General features: G+C 35.3%; 1 protein-coding gene across 1 annotated transcript in view; it reads right to left on the bottom strand.

The window, feature by feature from the left end:
* The window catches only part of KHDRBS2 (KH RNA binding domain containing, signal transduction associated 2), a 522,250-nt gene that overhangs the window by 14,128 nt on the left and 490,722 nt on the right, over window positions 1–17,400 (bottom strand). Inside the window, exon 8 of the mRNA XM_004580477.2 lies at window positions 3,367–3,425. Coding sequence (XP_004580534.1) covers window positions 3,367–3,425 — 59 coding nt within the window. The remainder of the gene's footprint in view (window positions 1–3,366; window positions 3,426–17,400) is intronic.

Genomic DNA, 17,400 nt, shown 5'->3' with positions numbered 1-17,400 from the left:
CAAATATTTATTCATGGTTAAGATGCATTTAAACGATTGAATATGTAACATTTAAATACACACAAATATTTTTGCTATCTATTACCCAGTGAATAAGCATATACTCTGACTATTTAACACTATTTTAATAAACAAGGTCATATTGAAATACATAAATTATCTAATCATTAAGTTAAACATTTTATTGTTTTAAGAAAATAGTTTAATATTTTATATTAATATAATGGAAAATACTTTCATTTCTGACTGAAGCCTGAATGAGGAGTTATTAGGAATGGAAATGAATTGTAAGTGAGATACAAGAGCTACATCTTGGAAAAAAATGCTAGTTAGCATGTGAGGTGCAGAAAATTATTGAAAAGCATTGATCTCTACTTGACGTGTGAGGGTTCTCAAATCATTACACTACCTGTATATACATATCTTACCATCTGCTCATTATGAGGAGGAGCCTGTGTCCTAATACTTAATCACTTACTATCCAATACCTTAAACCAAAATCTGAGTTTACAAGGTACATTCTAATCTGATTGGGCTTCAAGATTTGCAGAATTTTTACTGTCTCTTGGTTTTTGTTATTCTACTCTTTTGTCTACATTAGGATATGATACCCATTAGGTGTCAGTGACTCCTGCCCTTTATTTTAGTTCCTGTAATTTTGTAAAAGTGTCATTTTTCTGATACTGATATACAAAGAGGAAAAATTGAATGACTTCAGTTCATGAAAGTTTTCATTGAAAGGCATTAAAATGATGTTTTACATTAGAATTAAAGCTTTAAGATTTCTTCATTGCAGTATTTGTCACCAGAATTGGAAACAATGAGGTACACATAATAGCCATAAAGTAAATATCAGTAAATGAATACTGTCCTCTGACTTTACACAGAATTATAAAAATTTGCAGTGTTTTGGGAACTAGCGGTGGGTGGAGGATATCTATTTTGCACACGATAGTATTGCTAGAGACAAGCAATGCCTTTATGCATGAAGTTAAAAGTATTAAGGAAAGGGCAGAGATTGTATCTTATGGTACTGCTGTGTGGAACTGCAGGTGCCACAGTGGTTGGTGTAGGTGCTCCAGAATGCTAGATGATGTCAGATCTCAGACTGACTGGCACTAGTAGTGGAGTTGGGGTAGCCATAGATTTAGATGCTGGTTTATTATTGTCATCTGATATCTACGATCTCTTCCTTCTAATGAGTGAAAAATGTGTAAGGAACAAAATTAAAGCTTTACTGTTACCAATTGAGAAAACCCTGTGAAAATGCATCCATAATCTTTTTCTTATATATTAATATCTGAAAATTTGCTCTTTTTTCTATGATAGAATAGACTACGTCTGATAGCAGCCAAAGATGGGGTCATTTGGATAGACGCTGTAATTTGGAAGTGTGAGCCAGGTGCTCATTTTGGCTTAATTTTTTTTTCCAGTAAAATAGTGTAACTGACCTCCTTCACCTGAGAATAGTGGTATAAAATATGGGAGGATTGCTGAGAGGAACACCATTCCTTTGAAATAAGAGGCCTAAGTACCAGATTTTGTTCTTTTTCTCAGTCTACGGAACTCTTCTTCTACTTGTTGATGAGGGGAAAAGATTAGAATTCACATTCTTACTAACTTTCCAACAAAGTCAATGCTTAATGCTCCAGCCTGAGTTCCTCATCTGTGCAATTCAGATGACCATATGCGTATTCTTCTATTAAGGGCACTTTAAAAAGTTCCTGGGAAATGGAATTAAAAGATGACTTTGTTGCAAAACATAGTTTTGAAGTCCATTCATAGTTTGCTTTTTTGGTGACATTTTTATGAAATTTTTGAAGAGAATTTATGTAGACATAGATATCATTCGCAATAATCATTATTCCCATACCCCTAATCCTCATTGTAAATTGTCAAGGACAGAGAATCGTGAAAGGTACTTCATGTGTAGTGCAGCAATGAATAATTTCTCCAGTTACTGATGAGAAATTAAAATTGAACCTCAGTTATACTTTCACATTGATTTCACCTTTGTTCAGCTTCCTCATAAAAGTATAGACACATATAATATTTTCAATTCACTGCAAAGATATAAATGAGGAGTTATAGTTCAGTAATCAGCCTGTGATCACCAGCAGTTGTGTAGATGGTTTATTGTTTTGCTTCTGCTTCTGTGCTTGGTGGTGTAACTTTTTCCAAGGAAAATATACTAACTCCTTTTCTCGGCTAAAATGCATACTTCATCCTCACGGATAACCATGTCTTTATCATTTGTGCTCCCCAAAACAAGGCAAGGTTTATCATCTCCTCTTTTGCACTCCGTTGAGAGGAAGTGAGTGCCCCTTGGTATAATCTTAATAAAAATTCAAATGTGTCAACATAGATGACTAATTGCTCAAAATGAATAATGGCTGACTATGCATAAAGAATCAGAAACTAGCTCTCAAAAATGATGTACTCTACTGATATCTCACGAGATGTCAACTTTTCTTAACTGCATAAAAGTGTGATAAATTTGAAGAGGTATTTTAATTAAAGAATATGTTTTTGAAATTAATTTATTTTATAGACCAGTCGACTTACTGAATTTTAATTCTCCTGAGTCAGGCATTATTTGACATTTTTGAGAATTACGTATATTAGGGCCAGCATTAAGGAGCAATGGGTTAAGCCATAGTTGAAACACTAGCATTCCAGATGAGTGCTGGTTTGAGTCCCTCATCTCCCTCCTTGCTAATGGTCCTTTGGAAAGCAGGAGTAGATGGCCAAGTGCTTGGGATGTTTTCAACCACACAGGAGACCCAGATTGAATTCCTAGCTTTTACTTGTCCCAGCCCTGCCACTGAGGTCATTTGGAAAGTGAACTAACAAATGGAAGATCACTCTAAGGTCTTCTTTCTCTTTCCCCCAACTCCTGTCACCCTCTTCCTCTTTTTTTCCTCTTTGCACTTTAAATAAAACTATCTTTTAAAAGTTGTGCATGCTAGAACAACTTGAAAATTTTACAGTTCTTCCCTTAAAAATGTAAACTTCTTTAAACACTTATCACTCTGCTGTAGCATCAGAATGAGACTCATTATTATTACTGTATCAACTCAGACAAGAAATTTGGTGAAACGTCTAAGACACTAGTCAGAATGCTTACTGTGGCTATTGAAAAAGCACTGTGATTTTGATTAATGGCTTTTGAAATTTTTGTCAAAATTGATCTGTGCATTTTCTGGTACTGGTTTTGTAAGTCAAATCTCTCCCTGGAATTACATAAATCAATTTAGTCTGTACTTCTGTAAAACCTAGGGGGAGGGGATAGAAAGATAAAAGTAATTTCTGAGTTGTCAGTGACTGATGGATGTTCTGATTTCACAGTTTAAGAAAAGGTCTCACCGTAGCTGTCATAGGCATCCTCACTTACTCCGTGACCGTAGTCATAGTACTCAGGCACACTGAAAAAGATTTAGACAGCAATCAGTTATTGAAATTAAGATGAATCAACAGATACACTCATGGAATCTGAAAGCAAAATGTGTGCTAAAGCAACACACCACATTTCTAGGAATAAAACACAATCCAAAAGATACACTGAGTAAGAAAATGCTCTGGTTTTTGATACTTTTTTGACTTTTGGTACTTTTTTTTTCTTTACCTCTATCTTTCAATTTAATAAATCAAATTTTTCTTAAGAGTCAAGTATAATATTTCAAAACGTACGCAAAAGAATTACAATATATCTGTTTCCAAGAAAATGTGCTATATGTAATTACAATCTGATGTATTATCTGTGGATTTTAATGCCATTACCTTAAAAAAAAATCCATCTTTAATCTCAAGTACTGAAACTGTATTTACCCTGCACTTTATTATTGCTGCTGCAGCAAGTCTGTGAACCTCCCAAACATATAAACCATTTCTTTTCACTCAATAATTGTTTCAATGTTTCCATATTTCAATAAATGTCAAACATTCTTTCTCCATCTCTTATTCAAAGGATAGTTCATGTCTCTTTACAATTGTCTTCACTTTCTTTCAGAATTAGTTTACACCTTTAAGACAACATTGCTATTCATATTCAAATACCTTATCTGTAACTCCAGTCTTTAAAAAGCTCTTTAGTCCACAAATTTCCTCTTAGCAACTAATTCTATGTAAATTCTTTTGCAAAACTTCTTGAAAAGCATTTCTACTCATGTTTTAAATTTTTAAAATTTAGTTTCATTTTAATTGGAAATTAGAGACAGAAAGATGGAAAGCCTTCATCCATTGGTTCACTTCCTAAAAGTCCAAAACAGGTAGGTGTGAACCAGGCCAATTTAGAGGCCAGAAGCTCTGTCCACATCTCCAGCAGTGGTCACAAGTTGTCTCTTGAATGGGGCAGATCAGCAGGAAGCTGGGTCTGAAGTGGAGGAACAGTGACTTAACTATTGCACAAAACTCTCACCCTCAATTCTTTGTTCTTAACGACTTTCCTTGAGTTTCTGAAGATACTTAATCAGGCTGTTGTTCCCCTTGTTCAACTTCAACAGCATTTGTAAACATCTTGACATTTTCGACTCCAATGAGCAAAGTTTCGTCTTCATTTTGCTTTAGTACCATTTAACACAGTTGATCAAATCTTGCTCCTTCAAATGCCTCATTTGTTCTTCAGTCACCTCATTTCCTTATTTTTTCTCTATTTATTCCTCATTTTCTTCACCACTTAACCCTAGAGACCACTGGGCCTCTGGAGTTAGAATTTTTCCATTTCTTAACTTATTTCTCAGTCTGTCTCCTCTGATATGATGCCTTTAATAACACTGAACTCTCAGGTTAACACCCACTCTTCACACCTTCCTTTTGTTTGGGATTTATATATCCTACTGCCTGACACGCATTTCCATTTGCATTTTCAACTTAACATATCAAAATTCAAAAGCATTTATTCCCAACTCAGAGTTGTTCTTTTTGCATTTTTCCCAGCTTTATCAATGATTTCACCTTAGTTGGTATTACTCATGGCAAAAGTCTTGTATCCCTCTTTTTCTTATCACATCTAATGTTTAATCCAACAGTAAGTTCTTTCACCTGTGAAATATAGCCAGAATCTGAACATGCCTACACATCTCCATAAATAATTAAAATAATTACCATCTCTCACATGAATGAATTCTATCACCTAACTTGTCTCTATGCTCTGCTTGCTCTGTTTCTACTATCTCCTTAGCAATCAAAGATATTCTTACACATGTAAATTAAGTCATGAGTCTTCTACTCCAGACCCATCAGTACTTACCCATATAAAAAAAAAATCAAAGGTTCTTGTTTTTCACACACAATCTGGAAAATACTTTTTAGATGTCACTTTCTACCACATTGTCCTTTGCTCAGTCTGCTCAAGTCACACTGGGCCCTTAGATATTTCGCTGAACATGACAATTGTTTTGAGATCTTCTCAATTTTTGCTCCTACTACCTGAAATGTACTATTTCTATGTGTTTATCTGCCTCTTTCATTCTTTGAGATTCCATGGAAAGGTTTCTTGTGAGAGATTTCCATGATTTTTCTATTTACACTAATATTCACCAACCTTTACCTTGTTTCGTTCATTTAGTGTTTATTGATTGCCATTGTAGTAGTATATAAAGAAAAACAAGCACAATTTGCTTATTTGTGTAGCGGTTATTTTCATGTCTATAATATTAACTCCTTGATACTGGAAATTGGTCTCTTTTCCATTTACTGACATTCATTGTTCCAGGTTGGTTTTCCAGAATAATATCTGGCACACAAGCGTTTCTCAGTATTTATTCAAAGAACAACAGAATGAATCCCTTACAGGAATATTACATACTATTTAAATGAGTAGCTCATTCTTCAAAACTGCTACAGAAAAACCAAAATAAATTTAATATTTAGATCATTCAGATATTTAGAACAGTTTATTTTTATTTGAGTGTGTTTGAGGGAGGGAGGGAGGAAGGGGAAACGGAGAATGAGGCCAGAGCCCAGGGCTCTGCTATGTGAAGCCAGGAGTCAGCAACCCATCCTTATCTTCCACATGGGTAGAAGAGACCCAAAGACTCCAGGCATGATCTGCCACTCCCCTGGATACACAGGAGCAAGGAGCTGGGTAACAGTGGAGGAGGTTGAACTCAATCAGGTACTCTGATATGGGATGTGGGCATTGTAAATAGCAACTTAACACTGAGGTTTCTTCTTGAATTAATGCATTTTAAATATTGCATAAACACCTATAAATATTTATAGTACATTTTCCTCCAAATAAGCTACTTGGCTTAAAATTATGTGAAACAATGTATTCAGCCTGAATTTTATTTCATAGATTAATTAAATTACTAATTAAAAGTAGCATGAAATTTACTTGATATTAAATGCCAAACAGTTTAAGGGCTGAGGATGGGGGATAGATGCCAAATGGTTAGATTGGAAGGAAAGAACAGAAGGGCCTCTCATCGGTTTTCTGTGAACGTTGTGATTGTACTTTGGGGAAATCACATAGGTCTCATCATTGTAAGTATCTAATATATCACTGGTATGTGAAATAGAAACAAGACAGTAGGGACTGTACATTAAAAATAACTTCAAAAAAGACAGAAAGCTGATCATCTATTTTACCTGGGGAAGAGCCAGTTTATAGTGCACTGTTTCCAATTTAAAGAATTTTTAAAATTTGTCTAGCTTTCCTCATATTGCGCAGGATATTTGTATACATACTACATAGGGAAAAGTATGATCATAAATTCTTCTCCTCATCCTACTAAATATTTAAGATTGTAGGAGGCTAAAACATTGCCTAGTGTTTGTAGAATAAGCACAGCAAATTATAAAAAGCATTTATTAGATTGTTTAGATGATAAAAAAAGTGAAATGTGAAAATGCATTCCTATTACTAGAGCTGGAGAGAAAAATCCTGGTATTGGTGAAGGCAGCATCTTCCTCCCTTCATCAGTAACTGTTCTTTCAAATAAATAGGCCTCTGACTATGTTCCCCAAAGTGTGTTGTCTAAAGGCGAGTGGCACTTCAAGCTGTCCAATGGAATGACTGCGTTTCTAACTGATGAAGATAAGGAGGGAAAGAACAACAGTGAGAGCGACCATGGCAAAGATCTGTGGTTTCAGTGTGGCGTAAATGATGCACAAACACCAAGGGGAAATTTTTAGAATAATTTTCTAAGTCAAAACTTGGAAAATGGAATAATTAGGTAATTGTCAAATAACAGAAAATGATGGATAAATATCATAATAGACTCCTTCAGAGCCCTAGCTTTGTTTATTCAAATAATACTTCTGCAACTGGAAAAAAAAGTTCATTGGAAAGTGACTGTGCAGGTAGCAGTGTACTGCCTAGCCACCATTTCAGCTCAGTGTAGTCTGTGATTAAGTTAGAAAACACAAAGTATGTGCAGAAGTGAGGTAGCAACTTAAGTCATTTCCAATTTTCACTTTGGACTTGTGCAACTTCACATTCCTAGTTGATAGGATGTATTTCAAGTGAAGACCACAATGTGTTAGAAATTGTTTGACTGCAAAATGGGAAGAGCTGTCACTTTAGGTGATTACATGGAGCAGACTTACACTGCCACTTATCTCAACAATTGCTAAAATAAAATTATTTTTATATTCTTGGTTTCTAAATTTAGATTCTCTCCGTTATGGTAGTTTAGATGATCACAAATCTGGATTATGCAACTGCCATTAAAATTCTCAACTATGGAGTTTTTAGCTACTTGGAATATGGAGGATCCAAGGGAAAAAAAAACAATGTAAGGTGGAAAGCTTTTGTCCTTTGTTATATCATTGCCAATGACCACATGGAAGGCAGACGACAGACCTGGTATATCTTTTAGTACTTGGCAAAAAATATTTTACCAAGTTTACTTGTTATCGATACTTGGCATTTTTGAAAGCTATGGAAAATACAAAAATAAATAAGGATAAATCATTACAAAAGGAGTAATTAAAAAAGAGACATAGTAGGTAAAGCCACTTGTATAGGTGCTAGCTCAAATGTGCAGCTCTTCAGTCAGTCCAGCTCCATGCTCATGTGCTTGAGAAAACTGTGGAAGATGGCCCAAATGTTTGGTGCCTGCTTCCATATGGGAAATTAGAATAAGCTCTTCTTTTCCCAGTTTTGGGCCTAGTTCAGCCCCAACTGTTGAGGCCTTTTGGGGAGAAAACCAGTGGATTGGAGATTTTTCCTCTGTGTCTCCACCTTTCGAAAAACTAATCTTTTTTTTTTTTTTTTAAATGGATGGGTTTTTATTTTTTTTTTTTAAAGATTTATTCATTTTTTTATTACAGCCAGATATACAGAGAGGAGGAGAGACAGAGAGGAAGATCTTCCATCCAATGTTTCACTCCCCAAGTGAGCCGCAACGGGCCAATGCTGTGCCGATCCGATGCCGGGAACCTGGAACCTCTTCCGGGTCTCCCACGCGGGTGCAGGGTCCCAATGCATTGGGCCGTCCTCAACTGCTTTCCCAGTCCACAAGCAGGGAGCTGGATGGGAAGTGGAGCTGCCGGGATTAGAACCGGCGCCCATATGGGATCCCGGGGCTTTCAAGGCGAGGACTTTAGCCGCTAGGCCACGCGGCCACTTTCACTTTAAGATTAGTTTTTAAGATTAGTTTTTCGGGATCCCATATGGGCGCCGGTTCTAATCCCGGCAGCTCCACTTCCCATCCAGCTCCCTGCTTGTGGACTGGGAAAGCAGTTGAGGACGGCCCAATGCATTGGGACCCTGCACCCGCGTGGGAGACCCGGAAGAGGTTCCAGGTTCCCGGCATCGGATCGGCACAGCATTGGCCCGTTGCGGCTCACTTGGGGAGTGAAACATTGGATGGAAGATCTTCCTCTCTGTCTCTCCTCCTCTCTGTATATCCGGCTTTCCAATAATAATAATAATAAATCTTTAAAAAAAAAGAATTTATTGAGTCTATTTCTACCTTCTATTATCATTTAAATTGTTACATACATATAATAATGTAGATAAAATATTTAAATTGGTAACACCCAAAATCAAAGATCCAAGGCTTAACAGTAATAGAAAATTGAACTACTTCTATATTTTAATAGCTACAGGTGATGAATGTTGCTAAACTATTTCCTCTCATTTTCCTGCTAGACTTTGCTAATCTATGTGATCATTAGGACCTTAGGCTCTTAAACACCACTTACAAGAAACATGCTGCCAAAATTTGAAGGCACCAAGGAGGCCATATCCTATTGTGCATATTCTGACACTGCCATTGATTAACTCCATATCTATTAGTTTAAAGAAGAATCTTCCAGGAAATCTGTGAAACTAACGAAGGGTGACCGACACACTCAACAAAAACGGCTTTCACTGTTTTTGATAGGTGGCTTGGAGTCCGTCTGCTGGTGCGAATTTCTAAGTATCATTGCACTGAGTTCAGTGTTTACTTTTGCTCTTCTATTAATAGTTCTTCTGCCAGTTACTGTGTTCTGTCTGGCCACCTTGCCTTTGGTGCTTTGTGTGAAGAGGGAGTTAAGTGTTTGCAATGACTTGTCCACCATTTTACAGGCAGCTAGGCCTCGAAGAACACCAGCAGAGCAGACAGACAGGTCTTCTGACTTCCCAAACATGCAGGGTGTTTGAATGAGTTGCAGCAATATAACTTTTAAACGTGGAATTTGTTGAAGACAAGCATTTTTGTATATTTATTTTCTAATTTAAAAATATTCTTTCTTTTTCATGACTGGAGTGTTACGCTCTACTGTCTAATTTTTTTTTCTCCCATAAAAAGGCTGAAAATCTCAAGTTTGTATTTCCTTTTCCTCCTTATCATATGTGGATTGATGTTATAAATTCATTATGACTTAGCCAAAAGTAAATTCATTGTCCTTGACTTCCTTTCAATTTTTAAGAAAATGGCTGGAAAAAGCCACTTTGGGAACCTTGTGTTACTGCTGACATTGCATTAATCTGAATCCATGAACAGAACGTGAAATAAAGGTAATGTGGTAGACCAATGGATTGTGGGATTTCTTATGGAAGCTTAGCCCACACAACAGGCATGACTTTGTGCTATTAAAACAATGCCTTGAAGATCAACAGTATTCAGGAAATATTCCTGAATGAAGAAATAAATAATTGAAAAAGAAAGATTATTCAAAGCATGATTAAACTTAGAATATTTTACCATGGACATCTCTATGGAATTTTGCATCTGATTCAGACACTGTGTTCACTTATATTTACAGTCATGAACTGTGAAAAAATAAGCCATTAAAGAATCATCTCTTTTCTATTAGATATGAGAGTGACAGGAAAAGTTTAGTAGCTACTGTGTCCTTTGTTCCTGCTGTTAACTATTAGAAATATTTATTAATTTATATGATATTGAGATCAAAAAGCCAAAATAGTATCTAGAATGTTGCCAGATTTTATTTATTGTTTCAGTATACCCAGTTTAAGTGATATATTCTGCTTTTACATACTTGTCAGTTCCTTGGTAAAATGTATCTACTATAACCACCATAGTAATTAAGTTTCAAATCATGAATAATTATTACAATTTTGATTAACACCTTTATAATTATAACTGAAAACTGTGCTGTGTATATTTTCTAAATTAGAAGATGGAATAACAGTGAATTGAAAATGAAATAATTCAGCTGTATTTAATGTAGAATTCATTTCACTTTAACTCATAATGCAGCATGATTAAACATGATACTTGAAACAAATGTAAATATCTAGAAGCTTTGTGAAGTAATGAAATGTAAACCTTAGCCTAGTTTTTCCAGTCAATGTAGTGTTTTGTTTTTAATTTTTAACTGTATATGTTTAAAAAGTAGTGTTGACTTTATGTAGTCAAGCAAATTAATACTTTGATAAATTACATGATAATATCACTTGTGGATCATGTAACTATGTAGCAAGCTCACTATTGGCATTTATGGAGTAGTCAAATATTTACGAATTTACAGTGAAACCTTGCTATATTGTACATTTACATCATAGCTATGGATACTTGTCAAGCAGATACAAGTTTAACCAGCTCCATCCTAAAACTGCAAAAATGATTGTTTCTTTCTTACATCCATTATTGTGATGATTGTGTCCTTTTGTTAAGCTTTGTAAGCTCAGTGAATGTGCTCTTTACCAAGAAGTGAACATAGTGTTTAGGTTATTGAACCCATCACACAGGCAGAGCTGTTTGTCCTCTCCAACACAGGATCTCTCAGTGCTGCTCAAGGTATTCACCAGTGGCTGGATGGACAAATGGGAAACTGCACCAATGGCTCCAGACTCAGCCCTATTCTGATTTGCTTGTTATGTGTCCTTCCTTAGAGGGGGAACATCTCTGTCATTTTCTAGCACACTGAATGAACATGGAGTTTACCAATTTAGATCACTTTCAGTCCTATGTTGAATATCCTGTGAGTATTTGCAAATAACCTGCTCACTTATCTATTCTGTCTAGAGTCAGTCCTATCTTCTCACAGACACTGAATGTACTTGTCATCTCTCCGCCCTCACCTCTGTAAATATTCTTTTACTTTCAGTACTCCTGGCAATACAAAGTTTTCACATAATGACCACAAAAGAAAGGCCTAGGAGCTATAATAGATATTCAGTCTATTTTGTAAAATATTCAAAATTAACTGAAGGAGCTGAGAAAGTTGTCATAGAAACTAGGATCTAACAAGGCGTGGTACAAGTATTAGGGGATGTTGTATCCATTCTTGAAAAATATTCACAAATAGTGAAATTAGTAGAAATTACCCAAGTAAGATGAAACAAAGGCGCCTTATGATCAGGGGGTCAATACTAGCAAAGGTTCAAAGCTAAGGAATACTCAATCTTCAGATGAGTGGGGTCGGGTGTTACAAAGCAGAGGATTAAGCCATCATTTGTAATGGCTCTGTAGGGCATCACAGGACCTGCAATTGAGCCCTGTCTTCACTTGTGACACAGCTTCCTCTTCATGCTCACTGCGATGCAGACACTACCTCAAGTACCAGGGTCCCTGTCACCCTATATGGGAGACCCAAATGGAGTGCCTGGTTTCTGGCTCTAGCCAGACCCATTCCTGGTTATGCAGGCACTTGGAGTGAATCAGAATAAAATTTATATACATCTTCTGATTCATACCATGTGCCTGCCACAAATGGGTGTATGCTTTTAATATATATATATATCTTATATATATATAAACATAATAGTATATAACAATATATAATATATAATGAAAATTAACTTCATAATAAGGAGCATGCACAGGACAGTTCCTGAAAGATGTCCTCTTAGACATGGTGAGAAGTTTGGATTGTATCCTAAGTGGAGAATTTAAGAAAGGGACTGCCACAACTATATTTGCTTTAAACAAATCACTCTGGGGTGTCTTTTTTTCCCACTAAGCTAGCTAAAGATAGCAGTATGTGTCAAACATGCAGCAAATGCCCAACAAATAACTATTGGATGATTAAGTAAATTAGTAAATATTTATAGAATGAACAACTTTTTCAATTGCAAGGTATTTGTGCTTTTACCGAATACTTCCTTTATATCAATGAACTTGTATTTTTTGTTAAATTAAAATGTGTGAGAAAATTCTCTAAGGGAAATTATTTGTGGCAAAACACAATTACTTCATATTATTAGATATTGCATTCAAGATCTACAGTTTGGATTACTGAATGTATTTGTTCACAACTTTGCAGAGATTAAAAAACAACAAAACAGATAATTCTAAATTAGTGTTATTCAGCAAAATAGAATACTTATGAAGAATTTCTTGGATATTGAGAACAACGTGTAAAATATGTTGGATATTTTGGACTGCCTAACTTAAAATGCATGTATTATTAAATAGGCATGTTTCCTTTTCCTTTTTGCTAATATTTAATAACAGCTTCAGTAAACAACAAACTCTGCTCCTATTAAATGCTTCTGACTTACTGATTTAAATCTGCTATTGACTTCAATCTTCCTTTGTACTTCCTTACCACTTGTACCATGTGATTTAAAGAATTAAGAATTTTTAAATGAGAAGGACCTGTGCAAAGGAATTATGCCATTTATTGGTTTGGAATTCTTCCCACTCCCAGAAGCAAGCAAAACCTTGAGCTAAGTGTCCTCAGACCATCTGGAATCATCTTAGTTTTTCTGTCCTCTTCCTCCTCAGAATATATCCAGTAGCCACCAAGAACATCTGCTCAAAACACACATTCTTACACTGTCTTTTCCTTTGCTTCTCGGGGATTTTCACCTCAATGAAACTTTCTCGGATCCAAGTGAGCTCCTAATGCTATACAGAACCCTTCATCTCTGTCTTCCTCATTAAAATATGATCAGGATTATGTGTATTATATCTCCAGGGAATCATCTAATACCTGTCAAAAGAGCAGGTGCTTTTGAAATTTTTAACCAAATAAAAGTAGTTTAGGAACTGCTGAGCTAATATTTATTCCAACTCTAAACAGCTATCTTCTAATCTGCAAACATAATCTGGTAATTAATGCTTTGTACTGATTAAAACCTACCCCTATTATGTTTGTTAGCTTTCACTCCCTTTTCTATTTGAGGGACACCATGCTTTTCTTTTTTCCTACTACCCCTGGGATTGCCTTGTTTTTTAGCTCCTTCAAATGAAAAGGGAGCTCATTTTTTTAAATGCTTTTCTAATTTCTTAATATATGAATTGATTGGAATGAGCTTTCCTCTTAATACAGCCTTAGATATAGTTTAAGGTGTCCTAATTTATTTCAAGCAATTTTTGTAATTATTCAGTCTACAGGTATTTGCATGTCTTCCAGGGTATTTTGAGTTACTGGTCTCCAGTTTCACTCCGTGATGGTCTGAGAAGATGCATTAAACTAGTCTCAAAGTAGAACTTGTACTAATCGTAAAGGTAAAAGCCTGCATCTTATACAAATTATAGTATCTGATTTTAATTAAATGCAAAATTAATATATGAAAATAGTGATTTACTTGAAACCATTCAAATGTGCTTGAATTTTGAAAAGTGCATTTCTTATATGCACAGTGGTTTCTGAATGCATTGTCATGATTAATAAGATAGGTAGACAGAAATGAAAACTCATATATAATATTAGGTTGCTGACAGCTAATTTCAAGGACTTAGAAGTGAAAAATTCTGAATTGTAACTGAGAAGTATAAAACAAAATTGTGAACTTTCAATTATAAAAGTAAAAACAACATATCATATATAACTGAATTATGAGAAAGCCTATGTAATTTTAAATTTTTAGCCGATATCATCCTTCTGGATAAAATCATGGGTATCAGTGTCACATTTAAAAACTATTCATTTTGAGGATTACCAAATAAAATATACAAATTAATCATTCAGATTAGAAATCTGTATGGTCATCGGCTTATTGAGAATTCACTATCATAATAAATTGTTAAGTAATAGCTTCTTTTAAAAATAGGTCATAGAAAATCCTTAAACTTTCTGTATACCTTGTATTTTACACTTTCAATTACATAAACAATTAAATTTTAAGTCAGCAATTTTGAAATCACTTACTGCGCTAAAATATGAAATGTATTACCTTGCTGCCTGTGTGTATTTTAGTCAAAGAGCATATGCCTTTTTTCACGATTTCTTACCAGTTGTTTCTACAGAGTTGTGATACAAAATCAATGCGTTTTTTCATTATGTTTCTGAAATACCTTCAAAATTAGTCAATATTGCATAAATAACTTTAATGCTTTTAAAATTTATTAGTGTTTTATTCATTTTTCCATAATGTTAGGGAACATTATGTAGTATAATAGCTATATTTCCATATGAGTAGAATATAAATTTACTTTAAGAATAACTAGCAATGTAGGTTCATTAAAGATGGATGGATGCAGAAGTATACTGATAACACAGTAACTTCATCAGTTCTTTCTCTAACCTGCTTGTTTTGAAAAGTCAGAGATGAGCATCTTACACTCAAAGGTTATTAACTCATTGTGACACAAGAAAAATCCAGTTTCAATGGTGGAGAATAATGGGATCTTCATTCTGCAACCAATCCGAGGAAGACAGTTTGTCTTTTAAGGTAAAAATACTCTGCATATTGTTTTTAAAAATCACAACTGCGATTTTCTGTTTGTATGGCAACAGATATCCTGACAAATCATTTTATGGAATTCTATTATCTTTACCTTTAATATGGGCAATAATAATGTGGACTTAAGATAACATGTGACGACCTCATTAGTTCTTATTAATTTTTTCTGCATATCAACTACTCAGTTACTGTTAATAATCAATGATGATCGCAACAGAGAAGGAACAAATGCAAAACTCTTCAGGGTAGACATTTTGCCTAGTGGTAAAGACATGAATTAACAGGCTTGCATTCTTAAATCCTAGTGCCTGTGTTATTTCTAGTTCTGAGTTCCAATTCTAGCTAGATGCCATTGCAGACACAGAAATCAGGTGATGGTTGGTTCCACTGATTGGGTCTCTACCATTCACGTGAGCTATACATGGAGTTCCAGGTTCTAGCTTCTGCCTGGCCCAGTACTTGCTATTGTGAACACCTGAAGAGTAAACCAGCCGGCAGGAACTCTAGGTGTCTCTGCCTGTGTGCCTGTATGTCTCTCTCCCTTTTTGAAAGATCTTATTTTTCCTGTTTATAAAAGTTGCAGGATTAAAAAAGATTTTATCATTTAGAATATTTGAAACCTGAAATAACCATGCATGCCTTCCTGTTTCCATTTGATGGTATTTAATGTCCACAGGGTGAAATATAGGCTAATTATTCATGAAGCAAGTGACATATTTGTTCTGCTGATAGATTAGGAATCATGATAGATGGTCTATATAGGGCATTTAGTGCATAATTATGATAAGCTTTGCAATTATTTCTTCTATAAAGAATATAGATATTTGCACTATGAAATTGAACTCTCAAAATGAATCATTTATATATTATGTATAGCTTTGTTACCTGGATTTAATCTGTGCTTACATTTCTGCAAATGACCTCTATATACCCTCTAATCATTTATTTTCAGTTTATCTTGTGTTTTTTCTTATTTTTGACCCTTGGCTACACATAAATGAAGGTTGATAAATTTTATAACACATTAATCTTTATATATACTTATGATTAGAACATAGCAATTATTTTCTATATTTAGGCCTTCTAGTGACTAATTAGGCTCAGTGGTACATGACATTATTAAGTGGACTGTTACATGCCTTTGTTTAAAATACATAGAAGCTATTGAACCCTAGTTTGAAATGGTCATAATTTTAACCATGTACACATATCTTTGACTGAATCATAATTCATGAGTATCAGTAAAATTTCAGTGCTGTAAACATCACTGTAATTTCAAATTATTTTAATACTTTGACTTGAAACTATTTTAATTGGTGCCAGCTGCACAATGGCCATGTGTTAAGAATGATTTATATTCTCCCACAATCCTCTGCTGCATATATTTCAAAACCAATTTTAAATTACTAAAGAATTACAGAATTATTTTCACATACAAAATTAGATATTAACTGAATAATATAACAGAAAGAATGTGAATTGATAGATTCTATTGTAACAATATTTTTCTTTGTGTGCATATATAAGGACACATTAATAAATGAATAATTTTATGATTAGAAAGATACAGGCTCCTTGTAATTGAAAATTAGTAGTAAGGTGAAATTATTGCAAACAAAAAGAAAAAAATTCTAACCCATTTTCTTTGTGCACCACCACTGCAACTTGCTTTGCACTAAACTATAACTATATATTCTCCTATCTTCCTTGTGTGCAGTCTGGGAGTGATAACCACCAAACACGGAGCCTAGTCCTTTTTCTATGTTCTAATCACCTGTTTAACCTTTTCATATCACTCCCTTTAACATCCCTTACACCCAGTCATAACACAGCACTTCCCAATGACATGATCCTATGATCATGACTGTGATAATCCTTGCCTAAGTGAAACTTAACCTAAGAATGTGTTCATCTGTGGTTTGACTTGACAGAATTAGCCCCCAGTGCCAGCTTCTGCAAGCTGTCTGCGGCTAAGTCCAAACAACCTTCACCCGCTCCAATTTATGCTTGCACCAGTAGGAATAATCAGCCCAACCTGGCTTTTCCCTGATCTAGTCCACATGCAGTGCTCAGGTGTTGCAGCCCTGCCCGGTCTGGTCTGTCCCCATTCCAGCCCATGCCATCCAGTGAGAGTAGCTGTCTGGCGAGGGGACCAGCCCCTCAATCCCCCCCCCCCCCCCGGCTCTGCCCTCTCCCTTCCTGGTTCTCACGCATGTTGGTTGGGTGCTGCATTCAAATCCAGTACAGGTAATCTCCCCCTGGCATTCCATATTGTGCACTAGATTTTGTCGCAACCAAACCCGGCCCAACCCACACCCTCCTCTGGTGTTCGGGTTTACCAGCGGATGACATGAACTGATTCAGCC

The sequence above is a fragment of the Ochotona princeps genome, chromosome 1, assembly GCF_030435755.1.
Source record: "Ochotona princeps isolate mOchPri1 chromosome 1, mOchPri1.hap1, whole genome shotgun sequence".
Taxonomy (NCBI): Eukaryota; Metazoa; Chordata; class Mammalia; order Lagomorpha; family Ochotonidae; genus Ochotona; species Ochotona princeps.
Note: the sequence above shows the minus strand (reverse complement) of the source record. Positions and strands in the feature narration are given on the sequence as shown.